The sequence below is a fragment of the Carassius auratus genome, unplaced genomic scaffold (assembly GCF_003368295.1).
Source record: "Carassius auratus strain Wakin unplaced genomic scaffold, ASM336829v1 scaf_tig00020914, whole genome shotgun sequence".
Taxonomy (NCBI): domain Eukaryota; kingdom Metazoa; phylum Chordata; class Actinopteri; order Cypriniformes; family Cyprinidae; genus Carassius; species Carassius auratus.
This window is the reverse complement of record NW_020525067.1, coordinates 9,846-35,460: the sequence shown is the minus strand read 5'-3', so window position 1 is coordinate 35,460 and position 25,615 is coordinate 9,846. Positions and strand designations below refer to the sequence as shown.

Sequence of the window (25,615 nt, the reverse complement as noted above, 5' to 3'; positions counted from 1 at the left end):
AGTTTAGACAACACCAGAGTGAATTGTATGCAGGACTTCATTCAGTCTGGTTAAACCCCGCCCCTTCATGTTCATGTTTTCCTGCCTCCACAGATGTGCAACTTTCTTGTTTATAATATGGTAATGGGTGTAATGTGATGGCCATTTAGAGTTATCTGCTAATGTAATAGATTTGTGAGTGGTACAACACAATGTTAAGCCTTACCATACTCATAACATTTCACCAATCTACACAAGGAAAATAATCCTTCAGTGTTCCCTCAATGCCCAATAAATAAAGTCTCAAACAGGTTACACTACTCCATGCCATCAGAGTGAGCTTCAGTTCAAGTGTGTGTTCATTGCCATATAACTGACATACAATAGAACATATGTCAAAGCTTTTTCAGTCGTAGATAACGTAATAAATAGCAGTAAAAAAAATAAAAATAAAAATAAAACTTCAAATCAGTAGGAACTTGGGTGAGTAATTTGATATAGGAATGCTGGTTTCGAATAATCAGGATTCTGAATTTGTACCAGAGAGTAGTAAAAAGAGTGTTTTAGTGACAGATTTCGTAATTTCTTGCAACAAAACCTGTAAAATATATTAATATGTGGTAGGTAGCTGGTTTAAGCAGAATAATGACTTTATTCTAGTACTCTTCTCTGTTTGTGCTGACCCCTGGTGGTTAGTTGAGGGAATTAAGGAATCCACTTTTTTACGGTGGCCGAGAGAGCTCAACGCACTGCAATTTAAGAAAACACATGCAAATTGAAAAAACACTTGCAAATAAAAAAAACAAAACATTTTTGATGCAAATCATCACAACACATGCAAATAATGAAACGATAAACAAATAAACAAATCCATCATAACACATGTATATAACGAAACGCGCTGCAAAATCTCACAACACATGCATATAACGAAACGCGCTGCACCACCAATTTCGATAGGTGTAAACCAAGCTCTGGGTGCCTGCTCGGCCTTTGAGAAAATGAGAACTCAGACTGGCCGATCTGGAATCTTCCCCTTATGTCGGCATATGTTGTCATTACGGGAAAGGTCATCTCCCCTTTCTCTGCTTTGCCCGCCAAACATTTACGTTACAGTCGCAATGTCAGCACAGGCATTGCAAACAGACTTTTACTATTTGGATTCGACAGCACCGCAACAAACAGTGAGTAAAAGTGTTCATTAATGCCTGATCTGTGATCAGTGATTTATAATGTGTAGAAAATTATTCAAGTTCACACAGACTTTCTTTCTAAATAGTTTAATACTGTTTCTGCATTGCAAATGCGTTGCAATGACGAGATCACTGCATTCACGCGATAAACAGACTGCCTACTCAATGTTCATCACCGCAGCCTTTCATGTGATGTGAAAAGCTCGAAAAAAATAATGCTATAATCAACACTTCCACGATTCGTTAATCTTGACAGCTGTAATAGTAAAAAAAAAACATAGTAAAAGTATTTGAGAGGGGTTCCACATGTAATACGTATTTCGAATGCAAAGATGTCAGCCAATCACAACAAGAGTCTCACAGCAGACACGCCCATTCAAAAAGAGCATTCAAACCAGAGGACTAAAATCAGGATATGAAAATGCCTTTTATTTCTAAATTTTAACTGTAAAAATCATACTAACAATATAAGTACACCCCCAGGAAACATTAAAAAGCATAAAAAATTATAATCCTAAAAAATAAACATAATGGGACCTCTGCGTAGGCTTGACTTTTTGCAGCTTAAATGTTAAATAACTTTTTAAAAATCACTTTCTTCATCTACTCAAAAATGTTAAACATACAAGCCATTTATATATCTGTGATTTGTAAGACATTCTTTTCATTAGTGAATATGATATAGCACTCATACAAATATAGCTGCTACACTTACATTGTTGCATTTTGTACTACAGTAGGACTGTGGTAAATTGACATTACCCAGCAATGTAAAAAAAATATATAATAATAATAATAATAATTATAATAATAATAAAATTATAGAAAGATTCTGAAAAAAATTTTTTCCCACTGCAGAGGACTGGTTTACTATATTTAAAGCAAAAATAAAAATAACAAAAATGCAGATATGGCAATGATAGACCAAGAAATGGCTCAGCAGATCAACAGTTACAATACACTATTTCAAAATTTTAAAAACAAATGTTTTTTTTTGTGAAAATATATTAATTATTATATCTTTTTTAACAATCAATCAACAAGAGTTGGTATAATTATAATGCATCAAAATATATGTAATTTCTTCTCTCAAGCTGCCAATGTTTTACATTGATTAAAATGTGAGGAATTTAGACTGTATGGGTAAAAATATAGTCTTAAAAAACACTAAGTGTAATATTCTTCAAGATTCAACTTTAAAATCTGATTTAACGGACATTGTGTACTGTAATCTGGTCTGCAGAGACCACACAGCCTTGACCTGAATAATGTTTCAGTAGTTTCTTCCACGCTGTGCTGCAGTTCAGTACCTCCTGATTGCCTAAAGCACAGAATTAAATATATTAATATCTTAAAATAGTAATGGTAGTAGCAAGGATTCTAAAGTTATTTTCCATAAAACATAATTTATTTATTTTTTTAGATATTTGTATATATATTTAGTCATTTGTTAAACAACTAGATGAATGTAATATATGGAATACCCAGAATGCATAGCCCATCCTGTGCTCTTGTGATCCCCACATTGATCTGGTTTTCATCGCCCACAAAGCCAATGTGATTGGAGAGCCATTCCCTTGAAGGTTCAGGTTCAATCTTGTTGCTGGGGCAGGAGCGAACCATTGACAGAATCACATACCGCCACTCACTGCCTGCAATCACATTATCATGCTCCCTTATTTATAATGAAGCTTGAAGATGACCACAAATATTAATACAATTTTATGTAAAAGCCCAAATACAATAGTCTTCAATAAAAAGCGTCACCTTGGCTCTTTGTAATGGTGGTGACTGTGACTCTCTCCATCTGGGGGTCCTTGGACTTTCTGAGTCCATCTCTGATCTGGGCCACCTGTGCATTGTATGGTGACAGAATGGCAATGTCCTCCTGCATCACACTGCCCGCTGACACCAGCTGATGACAAATCTCAACCTGCATAAGAACACATTCAAACACATCTGGGCTGCTAATTCCAACTTCTAATTGCTAAACTTTATTTGAAGTATTTTATGAAGTAGTCACAAATACTGTAGGTTCTATTCAGAGTTTGGCGTCTGATGTAAATGGGTTACTGTTTTCTATAGTTTTCATATCTTATCTTTTACTTACAGCTTTTTTAACCTCTTCAATGTTGGCTTTTGAGTTCTCGTTCCCCCGTGCAGTTGGAACAACCAAACTAATCTCATCACCTTGTATGTCTCCAAACAGAATGTGTTTGCTTTGTCTTTTTGTTTCAGTTTTAATATGTAGCACGCTGGTCCGTTCATCCACTTTAGTTATCAGCCTACCCTGATAGTATGCCTCTGATGGGAATTTGCAGATCTCTTCATGCTGAAGAAAGAATCCCACATTAAATGTGTACAGTATGTAAGCATGAATGTGAAGCATGTATGTGTTTGTCTTGTACCATTCTGTACTGGGTGTCAAGCAGTAGTGCTCTATCCATGTAACGTTCAAAGAGAGAGTGTGTCATGCCCAGTCTCCGCACATGCTCATTCTTCACTATCGGACGCAATTGCTTGTGATCCCCCAACAGCACGACCTGCAAGACATGTACCGTATTTTTCTGACTATAAGTCTCACCCGAGTATAAGTCTAATCAGTCCAAAAATACGTCATGATGAGGAAAAAAACATATATAAGTCGCACTGGACTATAAGTCACATTCATTTAGAACCAAAGACAAAGAGAAAACATTACCATCTACAGCCGCGAGAGGGCACTCTATGTTTTCAGTGTAGACTACAGGAGAACTGAGCAGCATAGAGCGCCCTCTCTCGGCTGCAGACGGTAATGTTTTCTCTTGGTTCATTTCTCTCGGTTCCTGTCAAATTAATTTTGATAAATAAGTCGCACCTTACTATAAGTCACAGGACCAGACAAACTATGAAAAAAAGTGTGACTTATAGTCCCGAAAATAAGGTATATATTATTGTATGACAAGGCCAGGAACTGAAAACCCTCATGGAAGGTTCTGAATGAATAATTAAGCATAATTCTGTGCAGTGTGTGATTTTCAAACTTTGTTTATTCTGCCTCTAAGTTTCTAGTGTACTGTTTTTAAAGGTGAGCTGGTAAAGAGTTATTTGTGTCCAGCAGCTTCATTTGAATTCTCTGTGTAGTGTGCTTTAAAGGGTGTTTTTTAAGGTTAGCTTTCTTCCGAAGCCCAGTTGCAGTACTTTAATGAATAATTTAGGCTGTGCAGGCAGTTGTTTTTTGCAAGACTAGGTCATGTGGTTTGCAGCAAGTTTTACGTCCAGTCTGTATAGTTCATATTATTTTTGACTGGCTTGTTTGTTATGGGTCAAGAGTCACACTGACCTTCTCAGGTTTAAAGCTGACCAATGGGACAAGCGTCTGGGGTTCTGTTGCCATGGCACACTCATCAATGAGGATCTGTCGTGCACTGAGTGTCTTGGTGAGGTTTGGGGAGGCAGCAGCCGTGCAAGTGCATAGAATAATATCATGCCTTTCCAGTTCATGCAAACGTGCAGAATTTAGCAGCTTTTTATATCTGAGGATACACATGCATTTACATAACACACTTATTGTTAAATACGGAGATGTGCTGATGAGAATGATGATGGAGATTATGCTAAAAGTAAAGGAAAGAAAGGGGGAAGACGCATTAGAACTTACTCTTCTATGTCTGCATCTGTCAGTGAATGGGGGTTATGAGCAATTCTTTCATCAAATTTCTTTATTTCTTGAGAGCAGGGGTTATGACTCATTCGAATTCTGTGATGAAGTGATATTTCCCTAGACAAAAGGATGTAAAAATTGAGTACTGTACAGATAAACTATGCAAAAACATTATTCCACAGTGAAAAAGTATTTCATTCCGTTTTGACCCTCTGTACTTAAAATTTCAGCTAGTGACAGTTTTTTTAAGCCATTTCACCATAACTCTTTCATTATAGATTAAATAACAGAGTACAATATCAAATATGAGTACTTGAGCTCAGGTTTTGATCGCTCTTGGCGCAGTGATTTCTGTGATAACTGAAGGTTGCTGCCGGGGTAGGGAAACTCCTGCATCTCCATCTGTCTGCTGTACACGCGTAGTTGCTTCAGCTTATGTCCAAACTTGAGCAGGAATTCTGTACACACAACACAATCAAATTAATACAAGTTTATCCTTTACACAAATTCTAGTTTAAAAAAAAATACTTACCTGCAACTACATCCACAGACTTGTTTGACGGTCCACAGTAAAGTATAACTTCCCTTTTCTCTTTGTCTTTCACATCCTTCAGCTTCCAGGGATTCTTAGTGTTCAGCTGTGAGAACCAGTACACTATGTACGCTCCTACAACTGTCTTTCCTGTTCCTATAAAGAATAAACAAGAGGCACTTTTCAGTCACATTAAGAAACATTTAGGAAAATTATAGTAAAACTCCCTTCCTAAGTCCATAAACTTAAGAGTCTATCTGGGATCTTTAAGATAAAAAACTGTATATGGTTAATGGGTAACCTGGAGGCCCTTGAATGACGGTGAATTTGCTGTTCAGAGCATGCTCCAAAGCTTTAAACTGGCTTTCATTCAGTCGAGGCAGACCTGCTGGTGGTTCCTCTCTCATAAGCACATATAGATATACAGCTGGATTAGAGCCTGTGGATTGATAGAAGCGAAAGTACCTTAAAAACCAAGGGACTAATGAAACCAGTGTAATTTTATACATTTTCGCTCACACTGTGGTGTTAAAATGTATATAAAAAAGAGCTAATAAGCTAATAAGACACTAACATCCTGTGTAGGTATATTATTAATAAATAAACAGAAGCATACTATATCAATCTAAAATTGTACTGTTTCTTATGAAGTATAAATGATGATGTAATATACTGTACTGTTTTGCAAAGAACAGTGGGTCTCATTCACATACAGTATGTATGAAATCAGCATTTTAATATTTTCAATATGGGTCTGTATTATAGGGGTTTTATGTGTTTGAACTTGTTTTGATGATGCACACTTGGCATTTCTTAAGGATCTTGCTGTTCATGCTCTCACTCAACATATGACAGTATATGAATTTAATGCATACTTTCTTTTGGAATCCGGTGTCTTAGTGCAATGTTCTTAACAAGTTCATTAGCTGCTGTTAAATTATTCACTGCACTTTCCTTCTGTCTGGATGAATCAAGCAAAAAACAAAACAAAACAACAACAAAAAATAGGCATCAATATATATCATGGTTGTCGTAACTTTGCATCTATATAATGAACAAAATATTTTTAAGAACCGATAAATAAATATACAAAAATTGAATAATGAGATTTGGTGATATGGTGGTTGTGGTGTGATGAGTCTCATGCTTACATCTCTGGAATGAGTTTTGGGATGATCTCCACTGTGAATGTGGCATCCCTCTTGAACTTTGGAATGTTTATGGATGCATATTTTATGATAAAGTGAATAATTTTGGACTTATTCACACTGTTTTCCGAAGGATCCAAACACTTAGTTGTCACACCATGGGCCACCCAAGTGAAGATTTCTGGATCCAGCTCTGACTGATCTGCTTGGTTCTGCTTTCTGCTTCCTCTTTTTCGGATACAGAGCAAACACCTGGCCAGGTTAAATTCAATTGCCCACTTCTTGACATATTCCACAGGCAGAGAGAAAGTTCCAGAGAGTCTGGAACCTTCAGAAGATGTAATCCAAGTTATGTGCACATTGTCTATGACAACACAATCACTGTCATCTACAGCAGTTGCCGCAGACTCCATGTCACATAGGGGCTTCCATGTCTCCACATATTCCTTTACATCCTTATAGTTACCTTTGGATGGGCGGGTTGCAAGTTTGGAAAAGCACTTAATAGGATTGTCAGTATGTTCCACACAGATCTCAAAGGTTGAACTCAAACTCAATAACTGTACAGTAGGCACCCAGTAGCCCCTGTCCCTTTCTGAGGTCAGCTGGACCTGCACAGTGTCTCCAGCCTTCAGACAGAGTGCAAAGTCCGTGTAATGATCCGCTTCAGACATAAAAGTGCAATCAGGATCAAATCCAGAGATATGCACTTCACTTGTATCACTGTGATCTCTCACATCTGCTTTCAGTACAAGGGACTTTGCCTCTTCCCACTGTTCATCTCGTACTGCCTCAACAATGGCATGCCAGGTGTTTTGCTGTATCTCTGAACAGAATTTCATGTTCTGCAGTGGTGTCTGGGTCATGCTCATAGAGTACATTCGTTTTTTCCAAGTCAGTGTCACTTGATTCTTGTCAAATACTGGTTGATCCTCAAGTTGTAAATTGCTGTACTTAACAGGAAGCTTGTCCGGGAAAGTTCCGTTGTCAAATGGAAATGATAGTTTGAAACTTTCACTGTCACGTCGAACAATGGTGACAAAAGCCACTTTGTATGAGCTTTGTTTTTGTAGGTTGACTGCGAGATATAGTGACTCTGCTTTGCTTTCATACTCCCGTGCCCTCATTTCTCCTGTTTTACATTTGTCACACATCAGCTCAATGTCTATCTGAGAGTACTCAACAGGACAATCACTGATAACGGCATGCATGAGCCTCTGGAGAACCACATCTATGTACCGGCGAATGGGTGAGGATGCATGTGTGTATGATTCCAGATTTAACCAATAGTGCCCAAGTAAAGCATCTTTGCAGGAGAGTGAACGAATGAAGAATGCTTTATTGGTAATGGCCCTTAATTGAGCAATTGCTGGAGCTAACTGTGGATGAATGTCATCTGTAGAAATGAGATCAGCCATTCTGTAAAAGTCACATGTCAATGCTGCTGATTCAATCTTTTGCCACACAGATGTAAGAATGACGAAACTGCCAGAGTTCTGCCCAATATCTGAATCCAGACGTTCCTCCAATGCATGGAGGGACCCAAACTCCTCATTTTCTCTCTTCAGTCTCCCAACCAGTTCAGGTGATGCTGTCACTGGATTGCTAAAAGTGTTCGGTAATGGAGTTTCGTGATTAATCAGCTGATCACTAGCTTTTTGAAACATCAGCATCAGCTCCTCCATCATTAACCTGCACTTGCTGTCTTCTGATGATCTGAGATCAGCAGGACTGTAGCTGCCCATGTGTCCAGAGAGTCTCTTTTGCTTGTGATCAAGTGCAAATCTATAAGCCACGAGGATGCAGCCTTCTAGAGAATCACACTTCATTTCATTTTCACCTGGCTGGATGATGATGCTGTCAATTTCATTGTAGGACAATGCACTGCTTGACTTTATGCAGGAAAGCACCAACTTTCGCTCTACTAGTCTGCCTTTTTCTTTATCCACTGTCAGGATTAAGGAGATAGCACGACGATTTTTGCCTGGCATAAAACTCCACATGTTTGATTGTGCAGTCAAGTTCTGAATATTGTTCTGAGACACATAGCTAAAAAAATCTACTTTGTGAACACCAATTTCAAAATGACATTCAGAGTCACTGACAGAGATTGCATCTCGTAGGTGGCTTGAGTCACCATCAGGGAAAGGATGATTGTTAGGGTAAACATCTATAGACTCTGGAGAATACACAGTGAATGTGATCATGTTATTTAGGTCCACTCGATTTCTGTCGATATGAAATGTCAGGTGCGAGGACAAAGGAACTTCCATATGTCGATCACTGATCATCTTTAATTGTTCTGCCATAGGAGGAGCTTGACACCTCAGAGGGGTGCAGAGTTTAGTGTCTGTGTGTTCTGTCAGGAATTTTGACACTTCATGGTTAAACATTATGTTTAACTCTTCAACCATTAGATTTGCTTCTCTCTCCCCTGGCTTCCGGTGTTTATCAGGTTGGGCATAGTTCCAGTCTTCTTTAAGTCGTGCTTTTCGATGGCTTCTGGCAAAGCGGTATGCCACTCTGACACAGTCCTCTAAAGTATCAAATCTTAGCTCGCCAACACTCTGACTTACTATACACTCAGCCTCCATGTAGGTCAGCTGCTTTTTAGATTTGACCTTAGAGAGGTAAAATTTCCTTTTTTTGATAAGGCCTGTTTGCTTTTCCACTGTGACAATTAATGAAATGGCTTTGCGATCTTCATCTGGGAGAAGACTCCAATACGTGGTGGCAAAATGTTTTGGGAACATGAATGCAGGTTCTTTTCCAGGATCATAAAAAGTTGCTCCCATCTGTTTTGCGAAGCTATCAAGTGAACTGTCCTTAGACACGAAACTAGCCACATCTGCAACATGAACGCCTATTTCATAGCAGCTTCCCAGATTGTTAACACTAATGGCATCATCCAAGTCTCTAGCTGTGGGTGGATCAACGGTAAAGGTTTGTAAACCTCTGAAATCTCTTCTTTTCTCGTCATCAGTCCCATCAGCTTTCATCTCTAGAAATGTATCTTCTTGCAGTAGAGGTGTTAATTTAAACTCTGATTTTAAAATCTCAAGTCCCTCCTCTAAAGATGTCCCAATTGGTAGAATATTAATAACTTTGCCTAGCGGAAAGGAACAGTGTTCTTTCCAGCCCAAAATCTGAACAACAAAAACATAGTACTGTTTTATTTGTTCATCAACATGAAAATGTCTTGTTATTGTCCAATTGCCATTGGCATACTTCCATACTGGAATCAAATTGCGAGTCTCTTTCTTTGTCAAGATGCGTATTTTGGTGGTGTTATTATTGAGGGGTATCATCACTTTTGGCACCAAATTTTTGGCAGTGTTCTGTGTTCGTTTGTGATATTTTTCATCCTCTAAAAAACACACAAATTCAGAGGATGTAGGTTGTCTGTTTGTGTAACCTAAAACTTTCCCAGTAAGACGGCCTTCATGATCTCGTCCAGTCTCAACCACAACTTCATCCCCAGGGAAAGTCATGCCAATGTTTTTCCTTCCTTTAACATGAATGTGTTCAGATGGATTGTCATAGGGTAGTACATAACCTGACTGGTGGCCCTTCATCACCAGTTCTCCATGCTTGTATTTAGCAGGGTATTTCCTTACCAGCTCCAATAGGTTTTCTTTTTCAGAAGAAGAGAATAAAGGTCTTTTTTGTTCATTCTCTTCATCTGATTCCTGTACATCGGAACCATAGTCATCCATCTCTTTCAAAATAGCATCAGTTTCAGCCTGGAGAGGTACAAAAGTCTCAGACATGTCTACCTTTTCTGTCTTTTGAAATTTAGAAATTTCCAATACTTCCAGTTGTAGGATGTCTTGGGTAAAATTTTCTGGTTTCATGCTGTCTTTGCTGATGCAGTGTTTTATGTAAGACCTCCAGATTATTGAGCACTTTCCAAAACAACAAAGAGCACCAGCATCTCCAACTACAATCACCAGTGATCGGGCTCTGGTCAAGGCAGTGTTCAATGCACGGATGTCATCAAAAAACTCTGGGCAGCTTAACTCTGACTGAAGAAGCCTGTCTCTTGTCTGAACTGTTGATATTATGATGACCCTGAACTGTTTCCCTAAGGACACAGAAATTGAATGGGAAAGTTATCATTTAGAAATAATTACAATAATAAAACATTAAATAATGAATGAACAGACATTAATAAAAGGTAATACTGAGATTATTTCACTTTTGTCTCGATTAATCAAGCATGTTTCCTGAGCTTCAGCAGACAGTATTGTTTTGAACCCCACAGTACCTTGAATGTTTGCTAAATTTTGAACAGAAACATGAGCTCCTTTCTGGCGGAGATGATTTTTGATGACCTCAAGCTGAAGAAATGAAAGAGAAAGGATGTTTTGATGATGTATTTGATGATCAGTATTGTGACTTTAACCAAATTCAAGCCTTTAAAAACTTTTATATTATCACTACTATAATTTTGCAGTGTTTTTAAAATATTTTTTCCTCAAAATGACAAAGAAATTTAAATCAAACCGTTAAGGAATTCACATTATACATTATACATTACTTAGAATTCACACAGAATACGTTTTTCCATTCCAATGCACAACTTTTCCTTTGTTTTTTTATGCAAACATGCTAGGTAGACGCGTATGATCGTTGGACATGAGCACCACATTTTTAAAGGGGTCATATTATGCTGCTAAACAGTCATCCATAAAATGTGCTGCACACTTAATATTTGGATGAACTGTTCTGGAACAGTGATGTAAATAAAACTTTACCACTGGTTTCTAGTTGTGTCCTCTTTTGGAAGGCCAAACAAAATGTTTTTGATTTCACAACGAAACAGCATCTCCACAACATGGCACTGGTGGCAACAACGAAGAATCAAATTTACACCTTCTTTCTTTGAGTGAACATTTAGCAGCATTATGTAAATCTTCCCAGACCATGACGTAGAGATGTGGGGGCATGTTAGAATGAGCCATTTTAGGGGTGTGTGGTTGACTTAACTTTTATAAAGAATATCTCTTTGGGTTTGAGACTTTAGTATTTGCTACTTTACAGATCTTTTTTATGCACCAAGAGTTTGTAACACTACAAAGAGAAAGGAAAAATTGTAATTGCATCATATGACCCCTTTAAGAATTAAGAGAAGTTCAACTTTTTACAAACAGCATTGCTCATCAATGTTAGTTCCAATACAGTGGACCAATCAGAAGATCCTGGAGGAGGAGCAAGCATTGCAAGCTTTTGTTTACAACAGAAAGTTGGCATGACAACTGTTTTACTCCCTGGAAACATGGTGAAGGAGAAACTATTATATCTGTTACTGGATAATATCTGAAAAGTGCATCTCGAGAACCCCGCTGTCACGAGTACGAACCCCGTGAGTCCCTCCAGAGGCCAGCAGAGGGCACCATCGCCCGAATACTGACACCTACAGGCATCCAAACACTCACTTACACTGATACGCACTACATTACCCAACAGCCCCGTATCTTGGACTGATCACCGGCCAGGTGTTCCATATCAGAGACTGCCATATAAGCCAGACCTTGGCGTCACCTCATTGCGAAGTCTTGTTTCTGCCACGGCTAACATTTCTGAGCGTTATACCCTGTCTTGCTATCCCAGTTGCCAACCCTTGATGATTATCGATCCTAGAACCTTTGCTGCCTACCTTTGAACCCAGATTGTAATACGGACTGTGATACTTGCTGGTTACCCCGACCCACTGCTTGGTATTGACTACGATTCTGATATCTCTACTATACTGTGTTTGCTGATCCTGACCCTTCGCCTGTACGACTACGAGTGTTCTAATAAAAGCTTGCAAATGGATCCCATGTCGAGTCAGTCATCATTACAGAAGACTTCGCCAGGACAAGATCCAGCAGCCCATGAACATCTCTGCACCAACCTGGCAGCTCAGGCAAGTCAGATCGCTGCTAATCAGCAACAGTTAAATCATCTTACCGCCGTCACGGAGGAATTGGTGAAGGCTATTCAGAATCTCCATAGTCCTGTTGTCACGACACCCGCGCCACAAGCGGCCGCCATTGCACATGCGGTTCCCACGCCCTCTCAGATTAACCCACGACTGGCTTTTCCTGAGAGATTCGACGGTGACCCTAACAAATGTAAAGGCTTCTTACTACAATGTTCGCTGTTTGTGGAACAACAACCCATGCTCTATTCCACTAACAACAGTAAGGTTGCCTTTGTTTGCTCGTTGTTAACCGGAAGGGCTCTTGACTGGATTACCGCTGTATGGCGCACGGATGGATCATCCTTCTCCTCCTTCAATGATTTCCTCACACGCTTCCGTGAGGTTTTCGATCATCCCAAGGAGGGAAAGAGTGCTGGCGAACGCTTGCTAGAGCTCTCTCAGGGGAGATCTTCAGCTGCTGAGTATGCTATGAACTTCCGCACATTGGCAGCACAAACGACCTGGGTGAGTGACACCTTAAAAGTTCTGTTTCGAAAGGGTTTAAGTCATGAATTACAAACTGAACTAGCATGTCGAGATGAGGGGAGAAGTTTGAACGATTTCATCGAGTTGACGATAGCAATTGACAATCTGCAGCTTTCACGTAAACCTCGCTCTCATGTCAGTACTGTCATTAAAGCAGCTCAGTCTGTCGAGGACTCTGAACCCATGCAAGTTAATACCTATCATCTCTCATCTGAGGAGAAGAATCGCCGCTTGGCAAATCGTCTATGTCTGTATTGCGGATCCCCTGGTCATCAACGAGTCAACTGTCCTTCACGTCCTTCATCTGTCTCATCCAAATTGGTGAGTGAATCCTTACACTCTCTCCATCCAGTAAACAGTGTGTTTGTACCCCTGAAGCTGACCATTAACAACGTTCAAGTGACCACATTCGCTTTACTGGACTCTGGAGCGGCTGGGAATTTCATGTCAGCTGAGTTTGCAAGAACAAACAACGTATCATTAATACCCTGTGCTAACTCTCTGTCTGTAGCTACCATAGATGGTCGTCCACTGGGAACTGGTATCATCACTCACCTTACACAAAGTCTATCCGTCACAGCCGGTTTACTGCACCAGGAGGTCATTCAGTTCTACGTTCTGCCCACGTCTAATACACCCATAATTCTGGGACTACCATGGCTGAGACTGCACGATCCGCTAGTATCATGGAGGGAAGGTCAGATATTAAAGTGGAGTACTAAATGTCAAACAAAATGCCTGTCTACCGTTTCTCCTCTTCCAGTGCGCTCGTTGGCGATTAACAAGGAGTCATTCGAGGTTCCCAACCTACCAGCGGAATATCACGACCTCAAGGCAGCTTTCAGCAAAACCCAAGCAAACACCTTACCACCTCATCGACCCCATGACTGTGCTGTTGATCTTCTACCAGGTCACAATCCACCCAAGGGTCGTGTGTTCCCACTGTCACTCCCAGAGACCGAAGCCATGACTAAATACATCAAGGAGGAGTTGGAGAAAGGCTTCATACGTCCTTCCACTTCCCCTGCATCCGCTGGTTTCTTCTTCGTCAAAAAGAAGGACGGCAGTTTAAGACCCTGCATTGATTACCGTGGTCTCAACGAGATCACGGTGAAGTACCGTTATCCCCTTCCTCTGGTTCCAGCTGCATTAGAACAACTTCGCACAGCTCAATACTACACCAAGCTTGACTTACGCTGTGCCTACAACCTGATTCGCATCAGAGAGGGTGACGAGTGGAAGACGGCCTTTCTACAACCAACGGTCACTATGAATACCGGGTTATGCCGTTTGGACTGGTCAATAGTCCGTCCATCTTCCAGGCGTTCATTAATGATGTCTTCAGGGACATGCTGAACAAGTTTGTTGTGGTCTACATTGACGATATTCTCATCTACTCCAACACCCTACAGGATCATATTCAACACGTCAGAACTGTGCTACAGCGCCTCATCGAACATCAACTGTACGCCAAAGCCGAGAAATGTGAGTTTCACACCACATCCACTACCTTCCTGGGTTATGTCATCAGTCCGGGGGAGTTGCTATGGACGACAGTAAGGTCTCTGCTGTACTCAGGTGGCCAGAGCCTCAGACTCTCAAGGAGCTACAACGGTTCCTGGGATTCGCCAACTTCTACAGACGCTTTATCAGAAATTTCAGTACAGTCGTCAGTCCTCTCACTTCCATGATCAAAAGAGGTATCCATCGTCTCACCTGGGCCGAAGCCTCCCGTCAAGCCTTTAAGGAATTAAAGGAACGCTTTGTCACCGCTCCTATCCTGCATCACCCTGACCCCTCTCTTCCCTTCTTAGTCGAAGTTGACGCTTCCAATACTGGCATTGGGGCCGTTCTCTCACAACGACCAGGCCCTCAGGAGAGACTTCATCCCTGTGCTTTCTACTCACGCAAGCTCAACCCAGCGGAGAGGAATTATGATGTGGGTGATAGAGAACTGTTAGCCATGAAGGCAGCGTTTGAAGAGTGGAGACATTGGCTCGAAGGGGCTATTCATCCTTTCACCGTCTTTACTGATCATAAAAATCTGGAATACCTACGCTCCGCCAAGAGACTCAACCCACGCCAAGCCAGATGGTCCTTGTTCTTCTCCCGGTTCCAGTTCAATGTCACTTATCGCCCAGGTTCCAAGAATACTAAAGCCGATGCTTTGTCACGTATCCATGATGACGACCCTTCCATCTCAGTCCCCGAACGCATATTGCCCTTCCATGTGGTGGTTGCTCCCATCCAGTGGGATATCATGACTCTTATTGAACAACACAATTCACAAGAAGCACCACCAGCCGCCTGTCCACCGGATAAAACCTACGTACCTGCCCCTCACCGTGATCAGGTCCTGAGTCATATTCACTGTCTTCCTGCCTCCGGTCACCCCGGCATCACAGCCACACTCCATCTCCTCAAGAACCGCTTCTGGTGGGAGACCATTAACCCCGACACCATTAAATTCATTCAGAACTGTCAGACGTGTAACATGCACAAAACCCCTCGTCAACTGCCAGCTGGACTCCTTCAACCTCTTCCTATCCCTCAACGACCCTGGTCACACCTTGCCATAGACTTCATCACAGACTTACCCCTATCCCAGGGTAACACGGTCATACTCACGATCATCGATCGATTCTCCAAGGCTTGTCGCCTCATACCTCTACCCAAACTCCCTACTGCTCTTCAGACCGCCGAACTCCTGTGTAATTGGGTGTTCAGGTTTTACGGCATACCTGACGACATCGTTTCGGATAGAGGTCCTCAGTTCACCTCTCGTTTATGGAAGGATTTCTTTCAAGCCCTAGGGGTCAACGTAAGTCTCACGTCTGGCTATCACCCCGAAGCCAATGGTCAAGTGGAACGCCTCAACCAGGAGCTCACTCGGTTCCTTCGCTCCTACTGCAGCTCCCATCAAGAGGACTGGTCTCGTTTTCTCCTATGGGCCGAATATGCTCAGAATTCCCTGATCAAGCCTTCCACTGGAATCACCCCCTTCAAATGCGTTCTAGGGTACCAACCACCCATGTTCCCCTGGTCAGGTGAACCCACCAATGTTCCCGCTGTTACTGATTGGCTTCAACGAAGCGAGGACACATGGAATCAGGCCCATGTACATCTTCAACAAGCTGTACGGCGCCTGAAGGAACAGGCCGACCGTCGTCGACGCCCTGGACACACCTACCAACCGGGTCAATGGGTCTGGCTGTCCACCAGAGACCTTCGGATGAGATTGCCATGCCGAAAGCTAAGTCCTAGGTACGTGGGTCCATTCAAAATCACACAACAAATCACTCCTGTGTCATTCCGCCTTGCTTTGCCTGACACATATCGTATTTCTCCCACTTTCCACATGTCACTGCTCAAGCCCGCTGCTGCCCCTGAGGAGGAGGGTGAGGGGAGGTCCCGTGAGCAGAGTCCCCAACCGGTTCAGGTGGAGAGCGAGGAGACCTATCAGGTGCGAGAGCTGCTTGATTCAAGACGTCGGGGGACGAGTTCTCCAATACTTGGTTGACTGGGAGGGGTACGGTCCAGAGGAACATTCCTGGGTCAATGCCGAGGACATTCTTGACCCCAACTTAACCACGGATTTCCATAGAGAACATCCAGAGAAACCGGCCCCTCGACCTCGAGGAAGACCCCGACGTCGCCCTCCACCTCACGCCAGGAGGCGTTCGCAGGGAGGGGGCTCTGTCACGAGTACGAACCCCGTGAGTCCCTCCAGAGGCCAGCAGAGGGCACCATCGCCCGAATACTGACACCTACAGGCATCCAAACACTCACTTACACTGATACGCACTACATTACCCAACAGCCCCGTATCTTGGACTGATCACCGGCCAGGTGTTCCATATCAGAGACTGCCATATAAGCCAGACCTTGGCGTCACCTCATTGCGAAGTCTTGTTTCTGCCACGGCTAACATTTCTGAGCGTTATACCCTGTCTTGCTATCCCAGTTGCCAACCCTTGATGATTATCGATCCTAGAACCTTTGCTGCCTACCTTTGAACCCAGATTGTAATACGGACTGTGATACTTGCTGGTTACCCCGACCCACTGCTTGGTATTGACTACGATTCTGATATCTCTACTATACTGTGTTTGCTGATCCTGACCCTTCGCCTGTACGACTACGAGTGTTCTAATAAAAGCTTGCAAATGGATCCCATGTCGAGTCAGTCATCATTACACCCGCATTCTGCACTGTTTTCTGCACACTTTTTAAAACAATTACTGAGCACTGCGTCTAGCATTTTTAGATGCAAATATGCATTCTGTGTGAACAGCCACTTACAGTATGGCATTAATAATTTTATTCATAACTCATTTCCCATATGTCCAATGTATAAATGCTTTGAATTGTACCTGTTGGCCTTCACTAAGAACACAGATTTGCCTTGGCTCTTTATCACCCCATTCCATTGGCCAGTCTGTCAGAAGCTCTTGCACCATGTTTATCACACTGTGGACCTCAGCAAGATTGAACCAAGACATGGAGGTGGAATTCAGATGGCATTCTCCTCTGACATGCTGAAACATCAGGGGGTGTAACCTTGGGTGGGGAGGGACCTCTCCTTTGGCCTTGATTCCATCACTTACATAGAAGTGAGTGGATACAAAGTCCACTATTTCTGCAGTGGAACGATAGTTTTCGTTAAAGATTACCCTGCTTTTCTTGGCAATGTTGCTGCTCTCATCCTGATAGTAGTGGAAGAGACGATTGAGCAATGTGTGTTCTGATCGTTTTTCATCGGTTACAGAAAAAAGTTTTGGAGCCATCTGCATGTGGTCTCCTGCCAAAACCACTCGAGTGCGTTTGTCTGCTAAGCCCAGAGCCATAAGTGCTTCACCCTCCAGCATCTGAGATGCCTCATCAATCAGAATATGACTAAAGAATCCTTCAGGAAGCCTCAGCTCACGGAGATGCCTTGTCATCGATGTGGTGGTTATAATGATGCGGTGTGACTCGAGATCAGAGCGTGCTGGGTGGATGAAAGACTGTCTATCTGGAGAGCAAAGACAATATTTCTGAGTGATGTCATCAGTTGCCTTGATGGAGGCCCCACCTCTGTTTGCCTTTATCCTGAGTATTTTGAGGTTTGGGTGTCCATTTGCAATGTATGGATGGAAGTGCTCGCTGACATATAAATCTGCAGAACTACAGGAAACAAAGTTAAAAAAATTTGATTTCTTAAATGTACATTTTAATAAACAGGAGCTTTTATATTCACAGGGGAAATATTGCAAAGCATATCTATACAAATTAAGTGTTGCTATCTCAATTTAAATAAACAACTGATAATATTGTATTTTATGAACACGTAAGTAACTTGATTATCCAACCTGTCCTCCAACCAATACGCTTGTATAGGTCGTTTGTCCAAATCCCTGAAATACAACCCATCAGAGCGTATACTACAATTGCGCCCCTATAGGTAAAAGGTCGTTTTCATATTACTGTTTTGTACTCTTTTATTTGCCCTCTGGTTTGCGTTTCGTGTAGCTCAGTTAGTAGATTATTGCGTTATACCTTGATATGTAATCATGCTATCATGTGTTCGATCCCAGGGAACAGACGTGTGCGAAAATGTATATGATCAATAAATCATAATTTAGCATGATTTCTGTGAGGGTTAGGTTTAGGGGTGGGGTTAGGTATGGTCATTCAAACGAATAAGCCACCTACAGTAGTAAAATATGTAGGAAATACTGTGAGATCGGTGTAAAACGCCCACACATTGCATTTAAATAAACGTGCGTTTTGATTGGTAATGACGTTATACGTCAATTCATGACAACAGACGCAACGCGAAACTGTCATTATTTTTACCGCAGCTAGAGGGCGCTTAACTTTAAAACGTAAATATAGGTCGTAATAAATGCTTGCACAAACAACCTATATGGTCGTTTTTTGTTGGAGGACAGGCTCTAAATTATAATTCTGTTGCTGGATAAGACTGAATAAACTATATAGGAATGCATGCCATGTCTACGATTGATTTTTCCTTTTCCAGTTTCTTTCTTCTCACATAATAATGATGTAAAATGAACATATCTCAAACATATTTATAACGTAGAAACTTACCTGTTAGTATATGTGCAGATGAGCACTTTGTTTTTAGAATGTAGGGCCAGCTTTACTGCCGCTGAGGCAAGACAGAGTGTCTTTCCAGTGCCAAATGGCCCATATATCAGCAAGGGAGGAGCCAATTTATTGACCTCGCACTTGCCAAGGATGAAGTTCAGGGCGACTTGCTGCTTGTTGTTCAATTCACACTGTTTGGTTATGTTCACAGGGACACAACAGTTACTGAAGTCAGGCAGAACATTGTGCAAGTCCGGGAGGTGGTCAATAGCCTGGTGTATCTGACAGAATGTCAGTCTGTCCAACTGAAACTGAACCTCCATTTTACACCAAGTTTCTTTCCTCAGCTGTAGCTCAGACACACACTGTGCACACAGATAAAGACCTATGTGACCCTCACCAGCACCTTGTTTGAGCACCAATGCCTCGTACACATGGTTTCTGCGATCTACAGGCACACTGGCCTTTGCTGGTATGCAGTTCACCAAAGCCATCTGCACCCCTCGTTTAAGCATCAGCCCTTCAGGAGAGTCTGGTGTGAGAGAGCAGGATACCTTCAGAGTGGCAAAGAGCTTCCCTGCAGCAGCGTAAAACTTACCATCACCCAACTGGTCAGAGAGAAACACTCTCCCACAAACATTTAATCTACAAGTGTGGAGAAAGAAAACAAGACCAACCATTAATATATTGCATATGTAATCTAAAGGTAAAAACAGAGGAAATGAGCATGCACAATTAAATATCCAATATAGATCAATTATAACTCACTAATAAGGACTATAACCCAATATGAAGCAGATAGTCAGTGTATCCCTACTGATAAACAATGTATTTATTTTTGGCTTGGTTTGAAGGTCACAGAACCAATTTGGGTGAAGACTATATACCTGCCTAGTATTATCAAACTCAGAGGCCATTACATTCTGTGATTTCAGTGTCTCTGATCCCTGAATGAGCTCAAATTCATGTGATGAGGAATAAGTAACATTACAATACAAAGTATTAGATGTAGACATTCTATTCAATAAGTCAAATCTCTATGATTAATTTGTTTACAATGTTTCCATCTGACCCATACTAAGTAGTCTTTGACTCCTCTCTATGCAAATGATTCAAAAACATCATGAGGGACCAAGGAAAAAATGTCTGTGGTTGTAGATGAGAATATGATATAAAATACGTGGTTGCATTTTATTTTACAGTACGTGTACTAACATGTACTTATAGTGTACTTACAGTGTATTTATCTAAGAAAGTTCTGGTAACACAAGGTAACTACATGGGGTAGGGTTAGGTTTAGGGGTAGGTTCAGGGTTAGTACCTAGTTATTACATAGTTATTGTAATTGCTATAATAAGTACATAGTATGTACATGAGGAACAGGACTGTAAAATAAAGTGCTACCAAATACGTTATTGGACTAAGATAAGCATGTGGTAATATTTACAATTACACATTTGGATATTTGTTTCCATAAGGATATAACATCTCTAGGAGGAACAAAACCAATAGTTATAATAGAATCTATCTGTGAACCCAAACCTGAATCTGTTTATACACATCTCCGTTTTATCTATACATTATATCAAGATGTGTTGAACTTTGGCCACATTTTATACTATAATTAGAACAGGATTGAATTTGCATTTAAAAAGAAGTAAATATGGCCAAACAATATGTCCTTGATCAAAAAAGATAAAAAGATCCACCTTATTTTTAACAGGCACAGCCAAAATAAAGGTGCAAAATAGTAGGTTATGCTGCTTGATGTTACAAACTGGCATTTGTTGTTATTTTATTTGAACTTATTATTTCAATCATGAACATACTGGTTAGTAGCGTATATAAGCCTTAACATTCACTGCAGCTGATTCTGAAGGTTTAATTGTTTTCAGCATTGTTGTTTTCCTAAACCAGGGATGGTCAATCCTATTCCTGGAGATCTACCTACCTTTAGACTTCAGTTCCAGCCCTGCTCCAACACTCCTATTTGTAATGATCACGTGTTTCTGATGATCTTAAGTAGCTTATCCAGCTGTGATTGATCAGGGTTGGAGCTGAACTTTGCAGGAGGGTAGATCTCCAAGAACAAGACTGGGCATTTCTGGCATAAAAAATTCTGAAACAAGCACTAACCCATAACCCAAGGGTGTTTCAAGTGGTGTATTATTTCTACAAACTATCTGTACCTGCTAATGAGCTCTTCCTCTGCAATTTCCTCTTTGAAAAGAAAGTGGTGTGCTCTCTCTCTGTAATTGTCACGATGAAGTGGGGAACTGTGATCTGCATAGGGATTGAACTGTAGGTTAATCTGAGGTGGTTTGTATTTACTAAGTAACTGCTCCTCCTTCTCCTTTCTGGCAAAGAAGGGCACGATAACCCTGTTTCCACTGTTCCAGCGCTCATCCGATAGAATCTCAGCACATTCGCTCTCTTCTGCCTCATCTGGCTGGACATGGAACTGCTGACCGACTCTCACCTTCAGCTTCCTGAGCAGAACCGGTCGCATATCAAAATCAAATACCAACCACTGCTCATACACACCGGGCCGGAACGAGAGAAAGGACACACTCAGCTGGTAGGAGTGAGAGGAGTGAAGGTGGTGGCCTGCGATGTATGTGATTGGGGGGAAGGTGTTCTTTAAACTGTCACTCAAAGAGAAAACGGCACCATTTTCTGCTTTCAGTAGAGCTACATGAGCCAAAGACCTCTACACAAACACAAAACACAAATACACACAAGAAAACAAGGTAATCAGTAACCAGTGTGCAATACGGCTGAGTGTAAGATGATGCTGGTTAATGCAGGTTCTGATTTCTGACCTCAGTGGTGATTGTGAATTTCCACCTGATTTCACCATCTTCTTGTAAACAGTCCAAACAGAGATTCTCATCATGTGTAACACACACATCATCCACCTGCTCAGAGATCTGCAAAATATACATATATGTGTCTAGATGTACACATTTTATTGTGGATTTTGTTCCATTTTAAGTTAGTAGGTAAGTAAAACAATTCAAGTGATAGTTTACCCCAAAATGGAAATACTGTCATCGCTTACCCTCAAGTTCAAAAACCTGTATAAGTGTCTTTCTTCTGTTGAACACAAAAGAAGAGTTACAGAACTCACAGCCATTGACGTCCATATTATACTGCGAAAGTCAATGGCTGCTGTTATCAATATACTTAATAATATTAAATATTTTGTATTCGGCAGGTGAAAGAAACTAATACAAGTTTGGAAAAAGTGGAGGGTGAGTTATGTATGACAATTTTCATTTTTGAATTATTTTACTTGGCCACTAACTTGAAAAATAACTAAATTGTATCTTTAAAACGTTAGTTGTAAAGTGTTGGATTAAGTGCAATTTTATTGTGTAGATTTTTTTAATTTTACTTACAATAAGAATCTCATTGCTGCTGCATCTGTATTCTTCCAGGAGTTTCTCCTGGTAAGATGAAGGTTCATGAGCGCTCGACTGACCATCTTCTTGCCTGCTATGTTCATCCAATCGCTTTCTCTGAGTTATTAGATGAATCAGTGTTTTGTGATCAAGGTTTGTGTGTTTTTGTAAGTTCCACACCGCAGCTTCTTCTGGGCTACTGGCAAAAGTGCAACGGTTGTGATGCATGTAGCACCCGACATCCTCCTTAAAGTACCAACACACTTCATATCGACTAGGTTGTGGGTGAGTGGGCCGCACAGACACAGGGCTCCATTTGTGACCTCTGACCTTTGCTCTGACTAGCAAAAGACTGTGAGAACAACGGTGAGGTGTTGCAATGATGGAGTAAGAAACGTGTGACTTTTTATGAGTACAGACGTTACAAGCAGCTCTCAGCTCATACATCTGCATAAACGCCTGCAGCTTAGCATCTCTAGACTGTACTGTAGACATTTTCACAGATTCAGACATGAACGCCTTCAGCTGGCACTCACAGTTTCAAATGCTGCTGTAGATTCAGCCTAAGGTGAGGAAAGAGAAGAACACAGCTCATCAGATGACCCTTGTAGTGCTCACATTAGAGAGTATGCAAATATAACTCCAGCTTATTGAAAATCCTGCTATATTTTGACCTTTGAATAGCTATAGGGAAGTAGAAAGACAAGCATTCTGTAATTGTCAGACAGAGTTGTTCTTGTCATGTGAGAAAGAAAATGTGGGGGTGTACAAATGCAAGGTCAAGATTATCATGCACAGAAGACAAAACAAGACTTCTTTTCCCATTTGACAAGTGCTCACAACGTCTAGCAACCAGATTTAAATGGCATGAAAAAACATGAAAACAAGGGAATTTAACTCCACAGAATCTTTTTTTTTTTTAGGTCAGGTAGCATTTAAACTGATATTACTGTAGTTAAAACCTCTTTAGTCTGAAGCCTGGATGTTTTAAGACATGTTAGGATTATTTCACGTCAATATGACAGTGTATAAAAATGGCTTTAGATCATGTAAGGACTGTTTCAGGTCAGTGTGTAATGAAAAACTCTCCAGAAAAACTATGCAAAGTACATTACCTTTGTAATATTGCATTACACAAAAAAATTGCATACACATAAGAATTAATTTCATTGCATATTTATATTCTGGTACACACACAGGGGAAAGATATCAAAGCACATTGTTTATTGTTGGGCAGCCCTGTCTAATTATGAGGCGATTGCTTCAGCCTATAGAGTAAATACAGATTTTTTTATTAGTGCCCAACATTAATACTACCATCATATATCCTCATGTCACAAGTACGCAGACGGTTTTGTGCTGGCACCAGGAAATTATACCAGTTTGATTACTTTTGAATAGTCAGGTTCCAATTCAAGTCAAGTCAAGTCAAGTCACCATAATTTATATGGCGCTTTAAACAAAATACATTGTGTCAAAGCAACTGAACAACATTCATTAGAAGAACAGTGTGTCACTATTGCAAAATGACAGTTAAAGGCAGTTCATCATTGAATAACAAGGTTGACCACTTCAGACACTAAAAATAAATACACATCTTACCACACATCACATTCCGCACATTCACTGCCATAGAGAGATGAGAGAGAGGGTGTTTATAGGAGGAACAGCTATTATTTCCTGATTATGTTCACCAATGAAGGGGAAGTTTTCCCAATAAATGTGCAGTGAAATTGCACTTTTCACGTTGTAAAACGTTCTGTAGTGCTTTTATGTAGCCTCTATTAAAGCGTAATAAAGAACAGTCGGAGAGCCGTTGTCCTCGTTTTAGTTCCTTTTTCGATTGGATTTACTAAGTTTTCAGACGTTGGTTTGGCTTATTACGACAAAATAACAACAGTTAGTCTTATTGCTTATTATTCTGCATGATGCTGTTGTAAATTAATCTTGCACTTGCTGTTGGAGTGTCGCATCCAATGGCTGATGAAAGAAACGACAATATTGCATTAGCGCGCGCTTTGCAATTAGATGCCTGACGTAGAAGGCACGCCTGAAACAGAACGGTACTCATCTTTTCCATACAAATAAAACGCTTAATTCATTTTTTAACATACCTTTACATTTTTGAGTAGAGAAAAGTGAGGTCACCTGAACTTGAACACCTATCCATCACGTGTACACAACGCAAAGCCAACTTCATCATCCTGTACTCATCATTACCGTATTCGTCTGAGTTTCGTTTTCCTGGGAGTGGGAGGTGATCGTCATGGATCACGTTTGCCCTTCCCCTTTTCTATTTGCATAAAGAGAGAGCGAATGTAAAAACAAATGGGTGTCCTTCCATCTACATGTCTGTCTTTCTCATTCACTTGTTTATAATATAAGACAGTGGAAGTCACGCCCCTTAAGATCAGTGTAGAATAATTTTAAACAAATATTTAGATATACAGTAGACGTTTTGGATGTGCACGATAATTATGCACAAGCCATTGTGTTTTTAATAGGAAATCAATAGAAACATCTGCTAATTTGGTTGCCCGATATGGAAAATATCGAAAGAGAGGTAAGATGACCTCTGGGTTACACTGACCTGGTGTAAGAAGACCCCTTGTATACAGTTTTAGAGAATGTGTGAATTTTATTAATCTTATTAATATTAAATCTATTTTTAAAGCACAATCCCGGTAAATGAGAGTAATCTAAAATCTAATCTAAAAGGTAAAAATGTTCAGTTGTCCATGGTTTAATTGAAGATATGATATAATAGCAACATAGTGAATGCAAATTCAATGTTGAACCTAGGTTATACATTTTAAAGAAAGTGAAGATGTCTTAAAGTAACATCTAATTGGTGGGAATATTAAATAATAACCACATTTATTGCATCTTAAAAGTGTCAAATTTGATCTTTTTAAAAATAAAAAAACAATTTCTACTCCACAAATTCTTCATTAAAAAATGTACACAAAAACTTTGATATTCAGAATAATGCAATGCCATAGATCACTGTTTTTCAGAAACACAATTACACAAAATTTGATTATTTAAACCTCAAAACTGTTTCACTGACAAATGTTGATGTTCATGTAAAGTGACAAAATGAAAAATTGTGTAGACATTTATCAAAAGTGCTGGGATTACATTATGTTATGTTATTCTATGTTTAAGA

The 25,615-nt window shown here is 40.5% G+C and overlaps 1 protein-coding gene across 2 annotated transcripts; it reads right to left on the bottom strand.

Annotated features, from left to right (window-relative positions):
• Nucleotides 1-900: 900 nt before the first annotated feature.
• Nucleotides 901-24,771, bottom strand: LOC113076644 (helicase with zinc finger domain 2-like). 2 transcript variants are annotated; one of them, XM_026249332.1, is made up of 19 exons: nucleotides 24,561-24,771; nucleotides 22,444-23,009; nucleotides 21,865-21,972; nucleotides 21,232-21,752; nucleotides 19,043-19,687; nucleotides 17,323-18,115; nucleotides 10,763-10,835; nucleotides 6,499-10,579; nucleotides 6,223-6,308; nucleotides 5,649-5,786; nucleotides 5,348-5,503; nucleotides 5,129-5,273; nucleotides 4,813-4,932; nucleotides 4,495-4,687; nucleotides 3,581-3,715; nucleotides 3,283-3,504; nucleotides 2,940-3,105; nucleotides 2,657-2,824; nucleotides 901-2,493 (listed from the first exon to the last, which is right to left on the bottom strand). In XM_026249332.1, exons 2-19 carry the CDS (start codon nucleotides 22,957-22,959, stop codon nucleotides 2,381-2,383), a joined length of 8,379 nt encoding a protein of 2,792 aa, XP_026105117.1. In that variant the 5' UTR covers nucleotides 22,960-23,009; nucleotides 24,561-24,771; the 3' UTR covers nucleotides 901-2,380. The 2 variants fall into 2 exon arrangements, with proteins under 2 accessions (XP_026105117.1, XP_026105118.1); XM_026249333.1 differs by having other exon boundaries at nucleotides 24,595-24,771.
• Nucleotides 24,772-25,615: the final 844 nt, after the last annotated feature.